Source organism: Cyanistes caeruleus, chromosome 9, assembly GCF_971803275.1.
Source record: "Cyanistes caeruleus chromosome 9, bCyaCae1.hap1.1, whole genome shotgun sequence".
Classification (NCBI taxonomy): Eukaryota; Metazoa; Chordata; class Aves; order Passeriformes; family Paridae; genus Cyanistes; species Cyanistes caeruleus.
Window position 1 is genome coordinate 20,866,644 of NC_141709.1, and position 22,015 is coordinate 20,888,658.

Genomic DNA, 22,015 nt, shown 5'->3' on the forward strand with positions numbered 1-22,015 from the left:
TTTGGTATAAGATCAGATGAGCTTAATCACAAAAAAATTGGGTTAGCATAAGGGTAAAATCAAGGTGATTAGATGTGCTAGGCAATCAAATATCTCATTAAGAGATCAGTTTATACCCAGGTTCAGCTATTATTTGTCATTATTGCTTTTTGTAATTTCTTTGTTTGTTTTATTCTTCTTTGTTAATTTATATTGTTTTTTAATATTTTTTACTATTGTTTGCTGTAGAATGTGTGAGGAACATGCATATGATAAGTGGAATAAATCTATCTTAAAGCCCCTGTGAGCTATGATTGAAAATGTTTGTTATACCTTGTTGAACTCCTCAGGAATGTCTGATCAATATGTCTCCACCACACACTGCATTTTATGATAGGAACAGCTATTTTTATTTAATAAAGTGGTTTGTGTTGAGGCACATTTTATCCCTTTGGCAGGCAGATATATATCAACATATTCTTTTGTGTTACAACAATTGTCAGGGCTCTCCTCAATGCGGTGTTCTTCTCTAACATCTCTTTATCTGGTCTAACAGATTGGGATGGCATAAACATACTATTAGTTAGTGGCAGAAATCCCTTCCCTTCCTTGTCTGGAACAGAAGTTTAGGTAGCATCTATTTAGTTATAAAGTGTATTGTGCAGCAACAGGATGTTTTGGGACTTTTTTCTGTTACCCTCATAATAAATCTAGGTGCATTACATTACGTTAAGATGTTAGGAAAATTAAAGTTCTTCCTGAGAGTTTTCACTTTGACTCAAAGTATGGCCAGAAATTATGATTTTAATTTATTTTTTAAATCTGAGCTTTAACTGTAAATTAGATGGATGAGGCCATCAGCATAGTTTCTTATAGCTGAGAGTTACTGGAAAGAAAGTGTGTAGGAAAAAAAGGTGATCACATAGGCCTACTTAGGAGAACAGATATAATGGAAGATACTGCATTTTTTGTGTCTGACTGATGGTAGATGGAAGACAAAAAATTTTCTATTGTAGTTTCTGTTTTTGGATCAGTTTCTCTGTCTCCACTGTTTTGGTTTTTGTCTTGCAGTATCCTTGGTAATAAAAAAGGATTAATTAGCTAATGACCCTGAATCCCATGTGCATATGAGGCACCAAGAACCCCCAGCACAGCTTGCTATATATTCTTTGGTTTCTGCTCTCTGCAGGATGTGGATTAATCACTTTTTAAAAGTAAAACAGCCAAAGTTCCTCGATGTATTTTTTTACTTCATCGTGATTGTTAAGCTGTAGCTTCAGTTATTGCAAATATCAGTGAGGATCCTGAACTGATTTTAAATCATATTCTGTATCAATTGATTTATGATTTCAAATCATAATTTAATATGTTTGGTAGTGCAATTTATACTTAAAATAATTCCCGCCCCCTCCTATATTATGCTGCTCTTCATGTGACAAAGATTAGAATTACAGTGGAATGAATTTAATGAAATATTTAAGCAATTATTTTAAAATTTAGGACAAACTTCCAATCCAATTTGGGAGGGTTTATAGCTGTGCAGATTCTGCCTGAACCTGCCTGAATCAGGGATCTTGTGTGATAGTCGGCTGTTTCTTTGGGATTCAATTCAATTTCTTGGGTGTTTTTTTCCCTTTTCTTTTTTTTTTAGCCCTTGTGTTCAATGCCAGAAAGTGCACATTCCTTAAGGAAATCTAGGAACCACAGCAGTGACAGCAGCTGTGATAGTGGTAGCAGTGTGTCAGAATCGGGAGAAGAAACTGAAAAGGAAGATCGCAATGAAAAAAAAGAGAAAAGAGTTTCATATGATCTTGAAGAAAATAAATACAAATCTTTGGAGCGATCAGGTAACTTCAATGATCACTTTTTCCAAGGAAGTCTGGCGCTGACGATGAATTATATTAAATTCTTCAGTCTTTTACAATGTGTCAACTTTGTATCTCAGGGTTAAGCACTGGTTTACTTGTTTCAGTTTCTTTAAACTGTTTTCTAAATTCATAGATAAACCTTGTTATTTTTTGCTTTGGTGGTGCGCTGTCTCAAAGAATTTTATAAGGTAGTTGCGTATGTATAATGCTGCTTCTACAATTTTCAATTTTAAAGCAGTATTTGTTTAGCTGAAAACTGAATTTAAAAAAATGGTGTAACTATGCCATAGCAAATGAGAGATACAGGGTCTGCAAATGTGGGATTCATTGAGCAAATTTTCTCTCCTGTTTCCATATCCTTATAGTCAGGAAACCATGCACAGAAGTCACATGCATTTTAACCTAAAGAGCATATGCCCCCTCTCATATATTTCATGCATGTTATAGTGGATTGGAGACTGCCTGATTAAATCTGAGTATGAGGAAGAAATTAATGTTCATATAAGTATGTAAATTCTGTATTATTGGGATCTGACACAACTGACCTCTACATATACAGTTGTTAGTCAACACAAATTGTAGTACATCTGTGCATAAGTTGATCATATGTGTTGTTAGTTACAAAGACTGAAAAATGGGTGTCAAGAAAATAACAACATAATTTGATCTGTCTGCAGGTAGAATGAACTGCAAACCTTCAAACAAAAATGTAAAGTCTCCATCATATTCGTCCCCCACATCATCCACAGGTCCAATAAGGCGTTCTGTGAGCTGCCCTCGTTCCATATCAATACTCACTATGCAGTCCCAGGGAGCTGAGCAGCGCCCCTGTTCAGCCAAAGCATGTCTCCAAATGCAGCGAACATCCTCAGTGAACAGGTCTCACTCTTTAAGTCGTAGCCCATCTTCAGCCAGATTCTCTCAGACAGCCACCTCGGGAACTATGAACTCTTCAGGGGTGAGTTAACACAGCAGTTGCATTCAAAATGTGTTTCATTTTTCTCTAAACCTCAATAAATACATTAGTAATTTTTGCCACATCAGAAAACTTGAGGTACTGTAGTCAAGATTATTTTGACAGACACTTGAGCATATAAGATCTCTAGACCTGTATGTGATATGGGAGGGTGCCAGTTGTGATGTCTCAGTGGTTGTGGTGCAGCAGTACAGATGCTACATTTTGTGGAAATGGGAATCTTAAGAGAATGGAAAACCTTCACTTCTAAATAGGCTTTTGAAAACAGAAAGGATCATTACCGCTCTTAAAAAAATTCTGTGATTTGTTTGGAGCATACTGGTTCTGAATGCTGTACCTACCTTCAAAATGTTTACAGTAACAACAATACATCCAGATTTCAAACCCAGTGTATAGTGCAAGGGTAAATATATTGTGCCAGAGTAAAATATTCGTAAGTCTTTATATGGCTGTCCATTGTAGAAGAAGGTGAGATTAATTTTCAACCTACTGGACCTCTTTTGCATATGCTATACTAATGCAGTAGAGCTCTAATTCCAAAGGTATCAACTGATTTGCACAGTGCTTGTGGTCTTTGGGATTTGCCACTGCAGTAACTGACTCAGAAGCCATTCTCTTTTAAAAAAGAATATAAAGTATCTTCTATTTGAATCTTCTCCTTGAGACAGACAAGTAACTGGCCCAAATAATTAACAGATCAAACACTTTTAATTGTTTAGAATTAGAATTAGAATTGTGATTAGTTGTACTTTCACAATATTCTTCTGGACCATGTATATTTTTTCATTTTGTTAGCAGATTTTCATCCTCTTAGGTATCTCCTTCACCACCCAGGCATTTCTTCTTTTGTGTTGGCATGGTGGAGCCCATATTCACTTACCCCTAGGCAGTGTTTGCAGGGATCAATCCCCAGCCTCATTCAGGATTGCATTGCCTGCTGGTGCCAGAGTGTTTCCATTTGTGTTTTGATGCCTGACCTATATTTCACCACCCAAATAATTTGTGCAGAGATGGGGCAAAACAAATTGGCACTTTTAACCCGTATTTGCTGCCTCTCAGTATTATGGTGAGCTTTGATTGTGAGAAAACCTTTTGTAATGCTAATTGCTTCATAGTATTTACTATATCTAATCATCATTTTTATCCAGTAGAATGCTCATTGTCTGTGAAGCTTTGTCTAAATGATGAAAAAGGAACCTTTTAAAATTGCGTGCTGACATCTTGTGAAATAGTCCTTAACATGGTTTTCCATCTTTAAAGTCAGCTACTAGAATAGGAAGGACATTAAGATTGTGTCTTCACAACAACAGTATTTTTTAAAGGTTAATTTAAAGGTTTTTAAAGGCGTCAAAGGTATTTTTTATCACATTAGCTATCTCAAGTTTAAAAAGTACCCTTTTATCATCATGATGTACTCTGAGAGTTTAATGAGACAGTGCTAATATGGATTTTTCTATTCACATTAACTTTATATCAAATACAAATTACTGAAAGATTAAAAGCAGTCTCTTACCATCTGATGTTAAAAATGGGCTACTCGCTTAAATTAACATTAGTAAGAAAGCATACGCTCTTTTTCATTGAGCAAGCTTCACCACAGAAATGATCTTGATGTGCAGAACAATTACTTTGGGTGATAGAGCTTAGGTCATGCTTCCTAAAAATGATGTGAATAAAATTACTTACAGAATGGATAACAGCTACTTATAATTAAGCACTGTATTCTGAATGGGACTCTGTTCATAATTATTTTTGCAACTAAGAATAATATAATATATATTACTGCTAGAATAACATTAAAATTGATAAACTGTGACTTACTAAGAAGAAATCATTTGTGCATGATAAAGTGTTAGTTTATCTATCCTTTGGTCAAGAAAAGAGCAGAGCATTTTTGGAGTCTGCTGAGATACAAATGTTCTAAACGTAGGCAAACATCATTTAAAATAAATCATTCACAGTTGGGAATTACAGACATATTCTTATAGGAGTTATAAACAAAAGTGGATTTGAAAATATTTGCTATCTTATCATACCAAATATAAATATATAAATATCAAAGTATTTTTTTGTTGCTTGAAAATACTTACCACTCGAATAAATATATCCTTATGTATTGTAGCTGTTACAGGATACAAAAATTATTAGTGCTTAAAAATTTCGAATTTCACTCTTGAAAAATGTTAAAATTAAACTGACTTGGTCTTGCAAGTGTGAAAGTGCAAAAGTATGTGAAAGTAAAGGAAAAGGATCAGAAACACTTCTAACTAGCGTGTCATGTTTTAAAGAAGACCCCCAAATCCTCCAGAGATGGTCTTCTGCAGACACTGCAGGGGTTCAGATCAGGGTTGGTGTAAAAAGCACTGATACTTTAAACAGAACTCTGGACAACTGAAGACACTGTCAGACCCCTTACTGACTAAAGTAGGAGAAAAATGTCCTTTTTAATGCCTCCTGAAATCTTGGCCCTGTGATATATTGCCAGTTTATATTAAATTGTTGAAGTGAGGAACTGAAAGGATGCTTTTTATGACTAATATTTTTCATTATGTTGAATTTAAATTCAAAGTCTGTTATCTCAGTTTCAAATTTATACTTTAAATTGTGGGCACCATAAATATGGAATATATGTTTGTTTATTCTATTTCAAACAAGTATATTTAAACTGTTTTTCTTGGATTTCTTGACAACTCTAAGTAATGGTGATGCATTAATGTATGTGATATGTATTAGTTCTGTATTAGATAATGTCTATCCACTTTAATAATATATTTTATGTCACTCTAGAATTTTTTTTTGTCAAGCAAACATCTTTGCAGTGTAATTTAATGGCACACTTGAAATGTTTTTCTCTGCTTTGTGTTGGCTTTTAGAGTGAGTCTTTGCTGCAACAGAAAACAAAAGAGCAAGAAGTTGCTTTGACAAAAGAGACTCTTCTCCTTATCAATGACTTGAGAGTCAAGTTCCCAGGAAAAACAAATGAAGAATCTGAATTAATTATAGAAGATGTAAGTATCTATAAATAAGAAAGAAGAACAAGCTAGACACTGTTTAGGCTACTGAAATGAAGGAAATTAAAAAGCTCAGTCTATGATTCATTAGCTCCTGTGGCCCTAAAACTTCCAGAACTCAGAATAACTCAAAAGAATTTGAAAGCTTGGAGCTTTGCATGCTTTCACTGAAAACATTCCTATGTCCTTATAAAATATATGAGAAGTAATCAGGAGGGTTAGGAAAATTCAGTTTTTCATTGTAGAGAAAGTTCAAACTTTTAAGTAAGCCAAAAAGGATGTTACAATTCATATTTAATCTGATATTTTTAAAACACAATAGCTGTTTAACTTGCTCTCAGGCAGACATACTAGAGAACTTAGAATGGTATGCTGCAGGCAGAATGGAGGTTTGAGGGTCATAAAGAACACCAGTCACGCACCTTTTGGCACTTGTAGTCTACCAAACCAGCCTTTCTCACATCTAATGTTGTCCTGAGCCTTGTAGTTTGGTATCAAAGACATGTGAAACAATGCAGAACTAAAGGTCAATTAAAGCCCAATACTTTATATTAATATATATAAGCAGAAATTGCCTGCTGTCTAAATACCTTGTAAATATTTAATGCAAAGAAGCTAACAGGATGAAAAAGAAAAAAATAAAGATAGATGTTTTCTTCTCAGTTTAGAAGAAAAATGAAAGGATTCAAATTAATACTTGTGCTCTGATGTAGTGAGCATAGTCCCTGATGTGTTAAAATTCATCTGATTTATTATCTGACCAGAAATGTCCTAAGCTCTGTGAGCTTCCAGAATGCTGATTATGTTTCTAGTAATCTCTGCAGCTACATTGGAGTGGAAACAAATTCTTCTGTAGTGATGGTTGATTTGGTGATGGTATTCACAACCAGCAGATTGGGCTCCTCAGAAGCAGAACTGGAAGGCTTCATTCCATGTTGTCCCTGCTGTAGTTCTGTGTGAGGGGGCTGCGGGTGCTCCGTCTGGCCGTGCTTCCTCACTCAGTGTCAGCCTGGGGAGCCCCACACCCTTCTGCAGCAGAATGCTTCTAAAATTCACCTGGCCATAGCCAATTCCTGATGGGAAATAGTTCATCATGGAGGAGAGCAAGTGCTGGTGAGACAGAACTTGTTGAAGGCCGGGAGTAGAGTAGAAAGACAAGAAACCAAAAGGAGAATAAAAATGTATGTTCATAGCTTGAGTTATTTTGGTAGCAATTCGATTTTGTGAAAGCAGAGTGTTGGTGCTGAAGCTCATATATGATTATTTAGAGAAAGGATGATTCCCAGGTATGTCTAATGTCCCATATGCAGCAAAACTCCTCACTATTTAAATAGATCATAGTTATGCATTATTAAACTTACTATTTTCAAAAAATCTGAGCTGAGACATTCAAGACAACTTTCAAACTGCTTTGTAGTGCATAATTGTCAGAATTAGGTAGAAAAGAGGGTAGCATTAAACTGAAGCACCACACAGATCTTTGCAAATGTTGCCCCACAAAAATTTGCAAATATTTTTTCTATTTCTTTTAGAGGAAACTTCTCACTGCAATCTTTAAGATGCATTTTTAAGCGTTAGGAGTACTCGTGAATGAAAGAGCAGCTTTCAGTTGTTTTCATGTGTATTTTTTGTCTTGTGTTTTACAATGATCACAGATTATGGATAATTGGAAGTACCATAAAACAAAAGTGTCATCCTATTGGTTGGTAAAACTGGATTCAGCAAAGCAACGAAAAGTAAGTGGCAGATTTCATTTTCAGAAGGTCATCTAAAGTAGATGCATAGCAGTGTTTCTACTGGTGTTTAGCTATAGCTGGGAGTGACTTGAGATGCCAAAATACTGGTTATTGCTACTAATATAGATATACATTAATTCTACTATAGGACATTATATTGATCCATATTTGGAGAAGCATGATTATTCTGGATTATAATTTCAAATTCAATTTCTAAAAAAATTAGTCTGCTAAAAAAAAGGAAACAAATAAGTGAGTAGTGCCTAAATACCTAAGTTGTAACTAACATTTTTGGAAGGGTATTCACTCGGCAGATTTGACTGAAAAGGGCTACACCAGTCAGCAGTTTCTGACCAGGTATATTAAAACTCCATTAGAGGTACTGATACTGCACTTGGCTGTTCAAGAATTTGACCCACTAATACTGTGTGCCACAGTATTAGAATAGATCATGTTGAATAAAAAAGGGACCTACCAAGCAAAGAATTTTCTCCTTTAAGTGTTATTTCAGAAAGCCTCTGATAGAGGGTGGTTCTGCCCTTTACTTGACTGGCAGTCATGTTAAACCAAGGGCACATGTACAAAGTCAGGATGACAGAGACTGATGTGCCAGGTTGTTACTTGCAAAAACTGCACAATCAGAAATGTGGACTTTTTGCTCTTCTTGAGAGGACATCTTTTACAACTTTAGGAGACTTACACTGAAGCACTAGTGAGCCCTTCATCTTTGCTTGCACTGGAAATGATTTGCCTTTTTTTTTTTTAACTGCTTTTAACCTCAATCCCTTCAAGCAATCAGATAGTTATTCTTAGAAGGGTAGTTTATAAAAATGGATTAACTTTGACAATGACATTGCAGCTGAGGACTGCCAAATGTCTTTTGTTGATTTGAAAGAAGTATGTTTTATATTCCAATGAGGTGGGTGAAGGAGAAATGAACAAGGTGTAGAATATTTATGCAAGTAAGGAATCTGTCTCAAAGGTCTCTTTTGCAACTTTGTGAAATACAAAACAGAATCGCAGTCCCCTTTGCACTTACTGGGAAATTCTAACATGCAAGAAGAAAATACCTGGGCAATGTACTAGATTTCCCAATGTTCATCCCTGACAGCTGTATTTGCTTAACAATTATTCAACATGATACTGGAGAATTTAACTTGCACTTATATTTCTAGTGTGTAATATTCTGGCATTTACAGTGTTGGTACAGGAGGCATTGAGAAGTAAGTTGAGAGTAAACCAATTATATCAATTCATGTTAAAAAGAAATTTAACCTCTAAGACTTTCAATTCAAAGAGATTTTGGTAAGGGAGGAGTTATGACTGCTTCATGTTGCATCACTTTACATAATTTCTTTAAAAGTGTTTTGATGTTTACCAGAGGGTTTTGAATATGCCCTTTCATAACATCTGTTCTGTTATACCTAGATAATTTGTTCTGTTAAAGTAAATGATGTAAATGAAACAGAAAGATGAAGGCAAGCTAGGTAAATTAACTTAGAAAAATGAAGATGTAGGTTTAATGAAGGTCCAGCTCTTGTGCAAGGCCTTGTCTCATTCTTAAATGGATGATTTTTTTTTGCAACGTTTGCAAATTAAGGACAATTAACTGGCACATTTCCTGTTCTGGCATATTGGCAATATCAGCACAGTAAAACAGCAAGAAAGATTTTTTTTTTTTTTCCCAGAGTACCTGACAGCCTGTGGCTTGCTCTAAGATGTTCAGTTCTTAGTTTTCTTCAACTCCAGATACTACAGTGAAAGAAAAAGCTTTACACTGACATTGTTGTTCTTAGCTTATGTCTTTTGGACTAGTGAGAGAGTCTATACAGGTTGGAATTGTTCTTTTTCACACAGGGAGATACTATTAGTCAAGGTAACATTGCAAAGAAATGTAGGGTTGATCTTTATGTGCTTTAGGGAGTCAGCTGTTTCAGGTGCATGTTTGACCACATACTGACCGTGTGTGGGAATGCCTTGGACAGGTGAGACACAAGGAAAAGGGCTTGGGGACCATGAGGGCTAATGCTGCTAAGGAAGTGTCTGAAAGTCTGGGCCTGTGTTACAGGCATGGGACAGTCCAAAACCTGGGTTTAGTTCCTGCTGTCAGTAAAAGAGATCAGCACCCTTACATTTTAGTATCTTACTCTTTCTATCTCACTCTTTGGGAGGAGTAGGCCATGGGTGTGGGTTGTAGTGCATTGCACACCTACATTCATGGAGATTCAGAGAAGCCAGTATTGTATTTACTTTGGGTTATTATGTGCATGGAGTTACTGCAAGACCTGTGCATGCACAGTAATCCCAGGTCTTCAAAAAGAGTTTAAATAACATGGAAAAAAACATATTTCATCAAGGCTCTCATTATTAGGTCTCTATAGATTTTCTGCCCATTAGGTGTACTACACAGCTTCCTCGTGCTATTACAAGCATATTGTTTATTTAAGCTTTTCTTCCTTCATTGTCAGACAATTTATAAACAACAGTTTGTAGTGCAGGACCCAAAAATTGAAATTCCATGCCATTCTTCCATACTTTACTGTTCTACTAAATCTATTTCACCTTTTGAGAACCACGATTCAGCACAAAAATCAGTTTGTCCTACATATCTGAAAGTTTCCAGGGAAAGCATTGTACCTTCTAATTTATAAAATCTTACACCAAATTAGCAAGTACCTCCATCTGTTTACCACCTACTTGAGTCTGGTTGGTTTTTTGGAAGATGCTGTTATGCAAAAGAGGCAGAGAGGGTGTTCTCTTTAAAGGAAATGTCATGGATTTAACTGGCTTTTTTGTTGATAGTTTACATGCACTGTAGGCTTTTTTGTAGGACAGATTTTACACCCTTCAGAGTGTAAATATGGGGCCTAAATACTACATTGGTCACAAAACTATTCCCAGACTTATTGATAGTATCTAAATAGAATCCAAGACACTTTGGAGTCTGATTCTCTCCAGGGATTATGAAGAGAACATAGAGGACTGATTTAAGAGAACATCCAGATATTTAAAAGCAGGCAGGATGAATTCCACCTTCCTTCCATGCCCCAGTTCAGTGGGATGTGCAAAGGTGTATGCAGGACTCTGGTAAATTGGATGTGCAGCTGTCTAGCACTATAATGAATGAGCTCAGCCTTTGTGCTCTTGCATTTAAATGTAGTCTGTATGTAATAAATCCATGGCGCGTCTATAAATGTTTCTGTTTTAAATATCTTGCTGATTATTTTCTTACTGATTTCACTACACTGTCTCCTGCCAGGTACACTAATATGGTTTGATTCACAGTGACACTGAGCTTAAACAGACATTAAGCCAAAGGCAGTTTGTAGTTTTTTGGGACATTTTAGTTCTTCATAAAATAGATGGTATTTTACAAGGGAGAAGGAAAAGCAGATATACAATACTTGGGTTAATTAAGTTGTTTCTAGTCTTTAATTGTGTCCATTTTGTTTCTTTTTACCCTTTCTGTCATTTTAATAATCTTGTATTGAACAGACTGAAAAAACAAAATTAACTTTTTGGTAATAAAAATAAAATACTTTGATTTGGCTTTGCAAAATTTTACTAACAGAAAGAAAATATAATAAAAGTTAGCTGATGAATGCATGGAAATGAACCCCAGACCTCTGTAGGAATGTACAGGTATGCAGTCATTTGTATAGGGATAGCTGTCTGTATGTGTGCAGGGCATCAGCCATCAGCTGGGGTTTTTTTTGCCCAAATGTCTTTGATTTTGGAAAATGTATTTGATTTACTTGGAATGCTCTTTTGTAGGTTTTGGATATAGTCAGGACAAGTGTCCGTGCAGTTCTACAGCATGTCTGGAAAGCTCCAGACATTGAAAATTTACACCTCCACCGTCTTTTTAACCGTGTATTTAATCGCTTACTTTGGAGCCATGGTCAAGGCCTATGGAACTGTTTCTGTAATTCAGGGTAAGACGACTTCTTTTCTTCTTCTTCATAACTTCACAATGATAATCAATACTGGTATACTTCATTGCTCATTTTCATTCACAAGAATGATGGAATACATTGAACTTGTTTTAAAAGCACTTTAATATATATAGTAGAATTAAATCTAGCAATCAAAGTCAACCTTTTCAGAAATGGAATCAAACATTTAGTAATGTATTTACAAATATAATAATCTAAGGAAAAAATCTATTATTCAAAATATTTCAGCCTTAAGTCAACTCTTTTACTGGATGGTGTATGATGTAAAGGCCAGATCACTGTGTCAAATGTGGACTTGCCATCAACAGAAATCATTGTATGTGGGCTCCTGTATTTGAGCTCCAGACTCAGAAGGAGAGTTCAGTCACAAGTACAGCTGACATCTCACACCAGATGCAATGTCACTTCTGTGATTTACTAATAAACAGTTCAAAATTCTGTGCTTGATTACATTCTCTGTTTCCCATACTGGTAGGAAGTTAAGTATATGAAGAATATGAAATGTCCATATAAGCAGGTATTTTTGGTTTGGGTAGCAAATACAAGTTCTCTACAGTGAAGAAAGGACCCAGGAGTATAAATATGTTCAATAACCTACACTTCAGAATCTAGGTTCCTGAAATCAAATGCATTGGTAAAAAAACAGGTTTGGGGAGTCATATAAAGTATCATATAAAATATCATAAAAACAATTCCTCCCACCCACAAATTTATTCATAAAATAAAAATACAATTTAGAAAAAAATGAAATATATTGCATACAAAAAAAGGATATTTTATCTGTTAGTATATAAAATGCATAAAGAATGGGAGGAGGTTTTATTAGCTTGCATAAGGTGTCTAAAAGATGTATTGAAAATGAACTACAAGAATTAGTGTGCTGCTGGGTACTTTATGTACAAAGGAATCAAGTCAATATGTTGTTCACATATAGTCATTTATCATATGTGGAGAACTTGCACATTGTCCTTGTTAATTGTTTCCCAAGAAAATGGATAATAATAAGAGGGATCTGAGTGATCCAAAAGATCAACAGGTCTTGTACCATCATCTTCTCATGCTGAAACCTTTTTGTTGTGTAAGCTGTTAAGATTCTTCACATTTTTTTCTTTTCTTCAAACTAGCAGAGGTGTGTGAAATCTTGAGTACAAACTCAAGTCTTGTCATAAAATATTATAGGCGGAGCTATTCTTTGATAAAGATCCAGTTCCTTGTAAGAGGAGTTATTACATAATAGATTCTAAAAATACTGTAAAAGTAATATAGAAATATCCAGTATGTGTAGTGATCACTCTGCATGTAATACACTTGTTATGGATAATACAGAATTCATGGAAGAAAACAAAAAGGCTGTTTGCACCTTGCCAGTATTTTGTTTATTCAGTTACAAGCATCCTTCTTGCCCCATAACACACAACTGAGAACTCATGACAGCACATCTGTAGCAGAGAGGCCAGCTTCTCATCTTTCTTCCCCAAGAGTTCACTGTGCCATTTTAAAGAACAGAGTGGAATAAACATAGGGCTTATGTAGATTTTGGAGAAATGTGTTGGGAAAGGGGTGTTAATGTGCTGATTCAGAAAAAACATTACTATATGAAAATACATTAAGGAGTGTAGTATGTTCACTGTTCGTAGGATAGATGCCTTGGGAGAATAGTGGAGCTAATGGCCTTAAGGTTTCCTCTTGCTGGTTACATCTCTTCTAGGCATGTACTATTTTAATGAAAAGAAAGAACAAAGAAAATCTCATTGAAAAAACGTGATGTAGAGGGTTTCCTAAAGGTTCATTTGTTTTATTGTATAATAAACAATTAAAACTAATAGAAGAAAACTAGAAGAACCAGTTGACTTGAGATAGTTATAAAAAGAATAATATATAATTTGCCACATTGCACAATCCAGTATAATGCTCTTTTTTGTATCTGGTGAGGAGTCTGTGATTTCTTACTAACGTATGGAAGCTAAAGTTACAGCTTAACCAATTAAACTTAGGAAACAGAATTCTAAACCCTGTTGATTGTAGTATAATGGAGAATAAACTGAATCTGTCTGACACATGGGAGAGGTTGCACAGGCACATTTATATGAAAGCTCATTAAAATTCATGTGTATGTTTCCAAATCTTTGTTGTTAGGGTAACTATATAGCACTAGCATATAGTCAGCCATGGTTGCAGCAGGCCATATATTATTTGTCACTGAAAAATCCCTCTTAACTGTAGAAAAGTTATCACAAAGTCCAGAACCTAAGGAATTTATCAGGAAAGTTTCTTCTATAGGATTTCTGAGTTTTATGGAGTGAATTATAATATAATTATGTGTAGCAATGTGAATCTGTTGTATGAGTGTAATATTTAGACTGTCATCTTGCTACCTTCTTCCAACGTGATTTCATGAGGAAAGACTGAAGACAATAGATTAATTTCTATAAAAAAATACATATGGACAGTTCCCAGACAGAAAATAATTGAAAAAAATATATTAAATTAGTAGTATGACTCAATGATCTTAAGAGGTCATTTCCAACCTAAATGAGTCTATGATTATTCAGTTTGTGAAATTAAACAGTTTACATGTATATAAACAATACTTCTTAAACAATTGCATGAATGATAATTAGGGACAAATGCTTGCATCATTGAAATTTATGTTTGCAATGAAAATTCTGTAGGACTGAATGTTTTCAGCTGGAAAATACCATCTAGACAGAGGAGCCAGGCTGACAAATCAGTTAGCTATACATACAGCTCATCTTTTAGTCATTAATGGTCTTAATTCCATCCTAATCATAGAATCATTGATTCATACAATGTTAAGGGGTTGGAGTGGACCTTAAAGATCACCTAGTCCTGCCCCCTCAGCCATGAACAGGGACACCTCCCACTAGACCAGGTTGCTCAAGGCCTTATCCAACCTGGTTTTGAACACTGTCAGGGTTGGGGCGTCCATAGCCTCCCTGGGCAACCTGTGCCAACATCTCACCACCCTCATACTGAAATGCAGCAAAAAAAAATTCTTACTAGGCAGGAGTGAGCTGGCTGGTTCTATGATGTTGTTTTAATGCTTTCTATACCAGCATTGTGAAATCTACTGCTGTTCTCTGTGGGCAAGGCTAAATTGGCGTGGATGCTATGTTGAAGCCAGATGCAGCAAATTTTCCTCACAAACAAAAAAGCTCAAGCTTACATATCATCTGTGCTACTGGATAATAATTTTGTTCAAAAAAAAGTCTTCACAAGCACCATGTCCTGTAATTTCGTCAGAATTTTGCACAAACAAGGATGTTGTGGTGTATGCAAAGAACTATTTATTCTAGTCTCCTGTGCTGAAACACACCTGGTTTATATTGGTGTGGTAGGCCTTGGTGGCTTTTATTTCCCCCCCCCAAAAATAGCTTCTTAAGAAAACAAAAGAAATTTTTCTATTGATGTACTTTGCAATTTGCATTTAATTGTAGATAACCAACCTCATGTGACCAGAGGAAATAATAAGCAATGTTTGAATGACTAAACTGAGAGACCCTTTTCATATGAATTTTTGGATAAGGAAGCAGAGCACATACTAATCTCCTGTAAAATAATTTCATATTTGTTTCTTAGTATCAGGTACTTACCATAAAAGTATTATTATGCTGTGTGGACATTTAGAAATAATGTATTACTTTTATTAATTCCTTTAATATCATAATTTCATTCAGGTGGTAGCCTATTAAAAAGAGTAAGTGTTTTGTGTTATTCTTATTGTAAGACAAATACACAGTTTTGTGACAGTAACTCCTTACAGGTTAAACCTAAGTAATGGCTCTGTAAACACTTCAGGGAACAGACCAAATGCAAAATGGCAGTGGATATTTCCCATATAAAGATTACCTTCTTAGTTTGTTTCGGATTCAGCATCTACCAGTATTTGTGTTAAATATTAGAAACCTTTCCTGTACGCTCACAAGGTTGAGCTTTTTCTCTTGTTCCTCTGTTGTTAAATCTGATATAAAGCAGTAAAGCTCTTAGGTTGCAATTTGTGACAGAGACCATGAATTTGTTTCTTTTTTCATAATAGGAGCTCTTGGGAAACCATATTCAGTAAAGGCTCAGAGGCAGTGACTCCTGAGCAACTCCAGTGCTGCCAACGAATAGTACAGCTTTGTAAACACTGCCTGCTGGTAGTTTACAAACTTTCATCAGATTCAAGAGGATCCCCAACTGGGATGAGCCACCACTGGGATGATACAAGGTATAAATTTGAATATTTTCCTCCTAAATTATGCATATAAAGGATAGTACTGGAATAGGTTTTAGTTCATGTTGCTACCACTAAACTTTTAAGTCTGGTTCCCTCTTTATTTAAGAAAAATACCCAGCAAACTCTCCCAAATTTCCCTTGATCCTGACTTTCAGTCATTCTAATCTCAGTACCCCAGTCATGAAGTGCTAACAAAAGAAAACTTGACATACACATCTTGTGTGAAAGTATACATATTAAACTCTTGACTGCCTACTGCCTAATTAGCTGCAGCAAAGGCTTTCCATAAAGTGAACTGAAAATTTCCTTTCTTCCCCTTCTCAGATCCCTCAAAATCACTGTTTCCAGATTTGCATTCCTAGAGGTATCCTAACATGTCAGATACTTCAGGCTTCACATTCGCAGTGGGATGCTATAGGGGCACAGCTCCAGCCAAGGGTCAGGTAAGTGCCACCTGATTTACTGTATTGCACAGTTTTGCAAAGTTAATTTCCAAAACCTATAGATTGAAAGTTTTATTATTCCATCTTATGGAGCACAAATATATTTTCAAACCTTGCAAAACAGCATCATATAGTAAAAGAATTATTTGGCACTTACCTGATTCTCCATTGGCTGGTTCAGTTCCCCAACTGGATACAATAGGGACTATAATATTATCATTATTACTATTAATAATATAATTCTATTGGATTACTTAGAATGCTCCAACTGTGGCAGTCAACAATTTGCAATTAAACAGTAATAGATAATTAAATGTCAATTTTAAATTACTTAGGATCCAAATTCTATCCCATTTTAATTATTGTATATATAAAATTACAAATGCTTTGTTTATATAAATTATCTTACATATATTGTTACATAGAAGGGCTTTGTGAGTTAAGTATTATGTGAAAAATGAATTTTTGTTATATTATCTGTTAAACTTATTTTATGACTTAATTGATATATCTCAGATTAGTTATTTGATACACTTGACCCATGTGTTATTGACATATGGATCTTAAAATACTCTAACATAATTTAAAGCCACCCAGAACCTAGATTTGTTTGATCACAGCAATAGCAGAAGTATGTTAGCCACAAACCAATCACATTCAATATTAACATCTACTGAGTTAGTGCAGAAGTATGGTAAAGTCATTTGGATTAGCTAAGACTAGAAAATCTCAAAATTTTTATTGCCTTTACTGTTAATACTGCAGAAAATTTTACATCATGACCAATCACAAACTATTCAAACTGATCAGATTACTCTAATGTACTCAGCTAACAGGCCTGCATTTGGAATGCAATGAAAAGGATGGTCCAAGAGAACTTTCTCATCTCCAGGTTCTGTATTTCTCTGGATGTTGAATGGAAGTTATTAATAAATTTCATAGGCTAGAGGAATCTAAGCCCTGTATATCCTAAATATCAGTAATGGAGTGTCAGGACAACTCTGATTGATTAAAGTTACAGTTTTTATACTAGTCTCCATAAATGTTTCATCCAGATATGAATACAGCAATATGCCAGTTAACCATGATATTCTGAATTTGTGAAATGAAAGACACACTCGGAAATAAATTCTCTTGTTTGTTACGGCCCACAATTGTAATGGTAATGAACTGCTTTTCTAGAAATGGGAGAACCACAATACCTGTGTTACACGTTTCACTTAGGTTTCTGTTTTTAATGAATCTCCACTACTAATAATAGTTTTTCTGACTCTTGATAAAATTATGTGGTGCAAGAAAATATTAGAGTATAATGTAATATATGTATGAGAAGTCAATTTTTTCAAGACTTTATAAAATCTAATTTGAACAACTTTGTGTTTTCTGAGCACAAACCAATTTTTAATTTTGTTTGTGTTTAAGAAACAAAAGTTTATGAAACTAAAGTTTTCACAGTTTAAAAATAGATAGCTCTTTAGCTGGGAAAATTTGTTTGTACAGAGAGAGATAAAATGATAATGAAAACTGCTGCAGAGTTCTTTAACAACTTCTCAAATTTCTTTTCAGTTCTATCTCTTAACTGTAAATCCTTGAAGTAAATAAAATGATAGGACTGCTCAAAAACTATAGCAAAGTCTCTTAAAAAAATTAGCTAAAATCAAATGGTGTAAAAGTCATAAAGTAACCTGTGTTACAAATAAATAAATAAATAAATAATAAAAAAATCTACCACTAGGTCCTTACAGCTTGCTAAATGACCTTCTCTGTTACATGGCATATTCTCTGGGAAGTATTAGTTTTTTACTGTATCATCAAGCAAAGGTAGGACTCAGTCTGGTGACAGTGAACTGTCAAGCTCACCACCAATCCATTCCAAATCAGACTTTCTTTTTTCACAAATGCTTTAAAAAATATATTGGTGATAAAGTTTTTCTTAAGCTTAAACAGAGCACATGTGTACACTTTCTTATATAGATTGCCTCCCCTTGACAGTGCTGCTGTTTCTATCCATAAGATTGGTCTGACCAGTCTTTTAACTTCTTGTTTATCATTAATCAAGGTGATTCACTGGAATTGCACAAGAATTTTTAAGCCATAATTTATACAGTGTGTTGTGTTAATCCATCCTAACATTGACATAATTCATTGTGAAATTCTGATTTAGTATGGATGTTATTTTTGCACACTTAATTGACTTCTACATTTAACTTTTAGGTAATTACAGCGTGAAAATATTTAAGAATTAATATTAGGCATACGATAAAATACTGTTTGTATTATTAGATGAAATGCAAGCTATACAGTTGCCTGAATTTAAAAGGTAAATTGTCACTGATATGAATTACTAGGTTGTAGGATCATTTCTTCCTTTACTAAGGTAGTGATGATAACGTGTCTGTTCTTAGAACATTAGATCTGGAAAGCAAAGCTGAAAATCTTTTTCATTCTCTAATCAGTTTGACTTTTTTTTTTTTTTTGCAATCTAACTTTTATAAAATGGTTAATGTCATTTGCAGTTTTTGACCAGTTTAAATTAAGCAGGATTCTGTTGTTTACACAGGATTCCATTGTTTATTTATTTCATGGCTTGAAATATAAAGGACTGGAAAGATGTTTAATCCCCATACAACAGAGTTTAGATTCCTTTTCTGAGTTAGTTTGTGCCTATTGCCCTCTGTGTTTCATAAATAGCATTTAATGTACTGAGTTTTCACTCATACCAATTACAAAGTCTGGCACAGTAACAACTAATTCTTTTGCTCTTGAATGTTGCTTTGTCTGTAAACTTTGCTGTATTTTTCATATCCTTTCTAGGTATTTATTGCCAAGACCTTCACTGTTCATCCTGAAATCATCCTCATCCAAATTTAGCTGCAGTTCATCTGGAATGCCTCGCCCTAACATTTTGTTAACACACAGATACAGTCACTTGTGAAGTAAAAGGAAAATTGCTGCTTGTAAATTGCACTCCATTTCTTTTTTTTTTAACTTGTGATGGAGCTAAACATAAGCACTGTTCTATATTTCCTACCATTATATTATAATAAAATCTAGCTGAAAACCTACTGTAAAAGCATAGCTTTTCTGGGAACATAATAAACCTCGTTAAGTTGTTTACACACACATGTGAATGTGTAGATCTTGCTAGGTTTATAAGTAATTCCTTCCTACTAGAAATGTTATTTTTGCTGCAGAATATATAAAATGAAATTGTTGAAGATTCTATTACAGTATTACATTATTTTGTAAGTACAATACTTTGACTTGAAAATTATTTATTGTAAACTATATTATTTATTGTCTCAAATGTAATTAATCCTTTAACAAAGCAGATAATTAAAAACTCTAGTGGAACAGTAAAACTGTAACAGTTATCAAAAATAATATCAGATCAGTTCTTGGACATGTTTAAAATAAACCCCAAACCTCTATAAGCCAAACCTAAAGCAGACATATTTTTATTTCTCCTCTGAAATGACAAGATCTATTTAATTTTATTTTTTCTTAAAGGACATGATCTAGTATCTTCTAGCCGAAGCGAAGGCATCTAGTACACAAACAGTAAAATATCAGTTTAGGTATTCACCTCCTAATTGGATTCTCCTAATAAAATGGAAGCCAGTGTTTGTTTCCAGGTTTTCATTCACATTACCTGTATCCTGTGCCTTTAGGTTTCCTTTGGGAGCAAGCAGTCATCCTCAGCTCCACATGCATGCATAGTGCATAGGTTTTCTGTTACACTGCATAAGTGGTAAAGCAGACATTTTTAGGAAATACTGCAGCTGTAATGTATTATTTCAAACTTAAACTAATTGGTTTGTTGTAGTTTTTAGCATGCAATCCACTACCTACTGTAGAATGTATCTTTGCAATGGACAGTATTTTCTAGATTGCTGACACCTTTAAATGTTGGAATTCTAATTCATTAGAAAGCTCTTATTCAGATCTAGATTCCTGAGGCTGGCTGAACAGCACAAAACCAAATTGAGCCAGAGCAGGAACCTAGTATTAACAGGATTTGTAGCCTGAAAACATCATTCAGGTTTTGATACATACAGCCATTCATCCCACTCAGCATTGTGCCATGTGAGCCTTATTCATTAGAGAAATAATTATTAAATCAGTTAATCTAGATTTAAAAATAATTAAGTTTTTTAACTGAGTAAAGAACAGAGTAGTTATTATTTACCAAAGAATCGTGTACTTATGAATCATTTAACCCTGAAACATGTTTGTAAATTATCAATGTATTTCAGGTATACTTTAAAAATTATTTGGGGGCTAATTATCCTCAGGAGCAAGTATGATAGTGTTTTTTGATATCCAGAAATTTAAGACAAATTTAAGAGACTTAAGAGATTTGAGACTGAAGTTATATGGAAAAGATTTTTTAAGAAGTTTTAGTCATAGTATATATAGAAACTGGGAATTTGGTTGAGATTTTTGATGCCTGTGCTGTAGTGCCTCAGCTCTAGAATTGCAGAATCTATAACAAGAATATTTGTAAACAAATAAAAAACCCTCTTGAGATTACCAGATCAAAGCAGTGTTTTGGTCTGGTAAAGTCTTTTTAATTTTTGTGGTAATACTAGTTCAGTAATATAAGATGTTCACATTAATTGTATATCTCTTTTGGTCTATACAGTGACTATTAAAGCATACTCTGGTTATCTGTAACACCTAATAAAAGCTGTAAATTTTCTCTTCTTGGAGGAGGCTTCCATTGTATTCTACTTTTGGCCATAAGGATAAGATCAGCTTCCAGCTTAGCTTGCCCGACTCAAGCAGAGCTTTAAGATAGAAGGTTCACATGTTTTTTTCTCGTTAAAAAAAAAATAAAATTAAAAATTCACTATGATTTCTATTTTTGAATGCCGGTGCTGGGCCAGGTGTGTCTGTACAGAATACTCTGCCAAAAGAAAGAGGGCTATTAACCATCCCTGTGGACAAATCTAGAAAAAAAAAAATACATTTAGCATGTACAAAAGTGGACCAGATGGTGGTTTACGTCTGACATGACTTAATATATTTGCATTTCTGATAACCTTTCCTAAAACGGTCATGTGTTCCTAATAATGTGTGAATCAATACCTTCAATAAACGTCATGCTACAGTTTGCTGCAGCTCCTCAGAACCAGCTCTGTGTGTGCTCTGCGGGTGAATTACGGGCTGCACCTGTAGCCCAGCCTCCGCTAGTGCCGGAGGTGGAAGCAGTTACCCCTTTCCTCTGTAAAAGCAGCAATTCGCTTTGTGATCAGACCAGCGGTCCTAGTAAGTCTTAATTAGCGGCCTTGAGCTCCTGCAGGCTCTGCTGTGGCAGCACCTGCAGCCTTTTAGCCAGCGGGTCTGCTCGCCCTCATCCCGGCCCTGCCAGCCAGGCTTTGCTCGAGGGGCGGCGAGCTCATCCAAGCGTGGGGGCGAGGGCAGCGCCCGCAGTGTCCTCCGCAGCGCGGCCGGGTCCCGCCTCTGCTCAGCGCCCTGCGAGCTGCCATGCGAGGCGAAGGAGCACTGAGAGGTCTTTACCCAGCTAAGACACGGCTGGCATCAGGCACTGTGTTCTGTACCGCAGCTGCGGGAGCGCGCCCGCTGCGTGTGCAGCTCTCGGCGCCTGAGGCGGCAGCCCCGGCCCAGGGGAGCGCTGAGCTCCCCTTTATCAGTAACGGGACCTCCGCCCGCCCCGCCCCGCTGGTGGTTAGTCAAAAATATCGCCCTTTTATTCCCTGCGACGCGGTTGTTAGAGTAAATTATTCGGGAGCCGGCTCGGGGCGGCCCCGGGCGGGGCTGGGCGGCGGCAGCGCTCACCGGG

At 35.5% G+C, this 22,015-nt stretch overlaps 1 protein-coding gene across 26 annotated transcripts in view; it reads left to right on the forward strand.

The window, feature by feature from the left end:
• The window catches only part of TTLL7 (tubulin tyrosine ligase like 7), a 66,252-nt gene extending 45,331 nt beyond the window's left edge, over window positions 1-20,921 (forward strand). For 6 of the 26 annotated variants that reach the window (XR_015290362.1, XR_015290364.1, XR_015290363.1 and 3 more), the window contains 8 exons: window positions 1,631-1,826; window positions 2,525-2,805; window positions 5,697-5,831; window positions 7,490-7,570; window positions 11,345-11,505; window positions 15,584-15,757; window positions 16,091-16,209; window positions 19,024-20,921. Coding sequence is in view for 15 of the 26 variants with exons in the window: in XM_086901587.1 (XP_086757713.1) it covers window positions 1,631-1,826; window positions 2,525-2,805; window positions 5,697-5,831; window positions 7,490-7,570; window positions 11,345-11,505; window positions 15,584-15,757; window positions 16,091-16,130; window positions 17,039-17,101; window positions 19,024-19,080 (1,188 nt within the window). In the remaining 11 variants the exon portion in view is untranslated. Of the gene's footprint in view, window positions 1-1,630; window positions 1,827-2,524; window positions 2,806-5,696; window positions 5,832-7,489; window positions 7,571-11,344; window positions 11,506-15,583; window positions 15,758-16,090; window positions 16,210-16,974; window positions 17,102-19,023 lie in introns of all 26 variants that reach the window. The other 20 variants (XM_086901587.1, XM_086901589.1, XM_086901591.1 and 17 more) reach the window with 7 other exon arrangements.
• The last annotated feature ends 1,094 nt before the right edge of the window (window positions 20,922-22,015 follow it).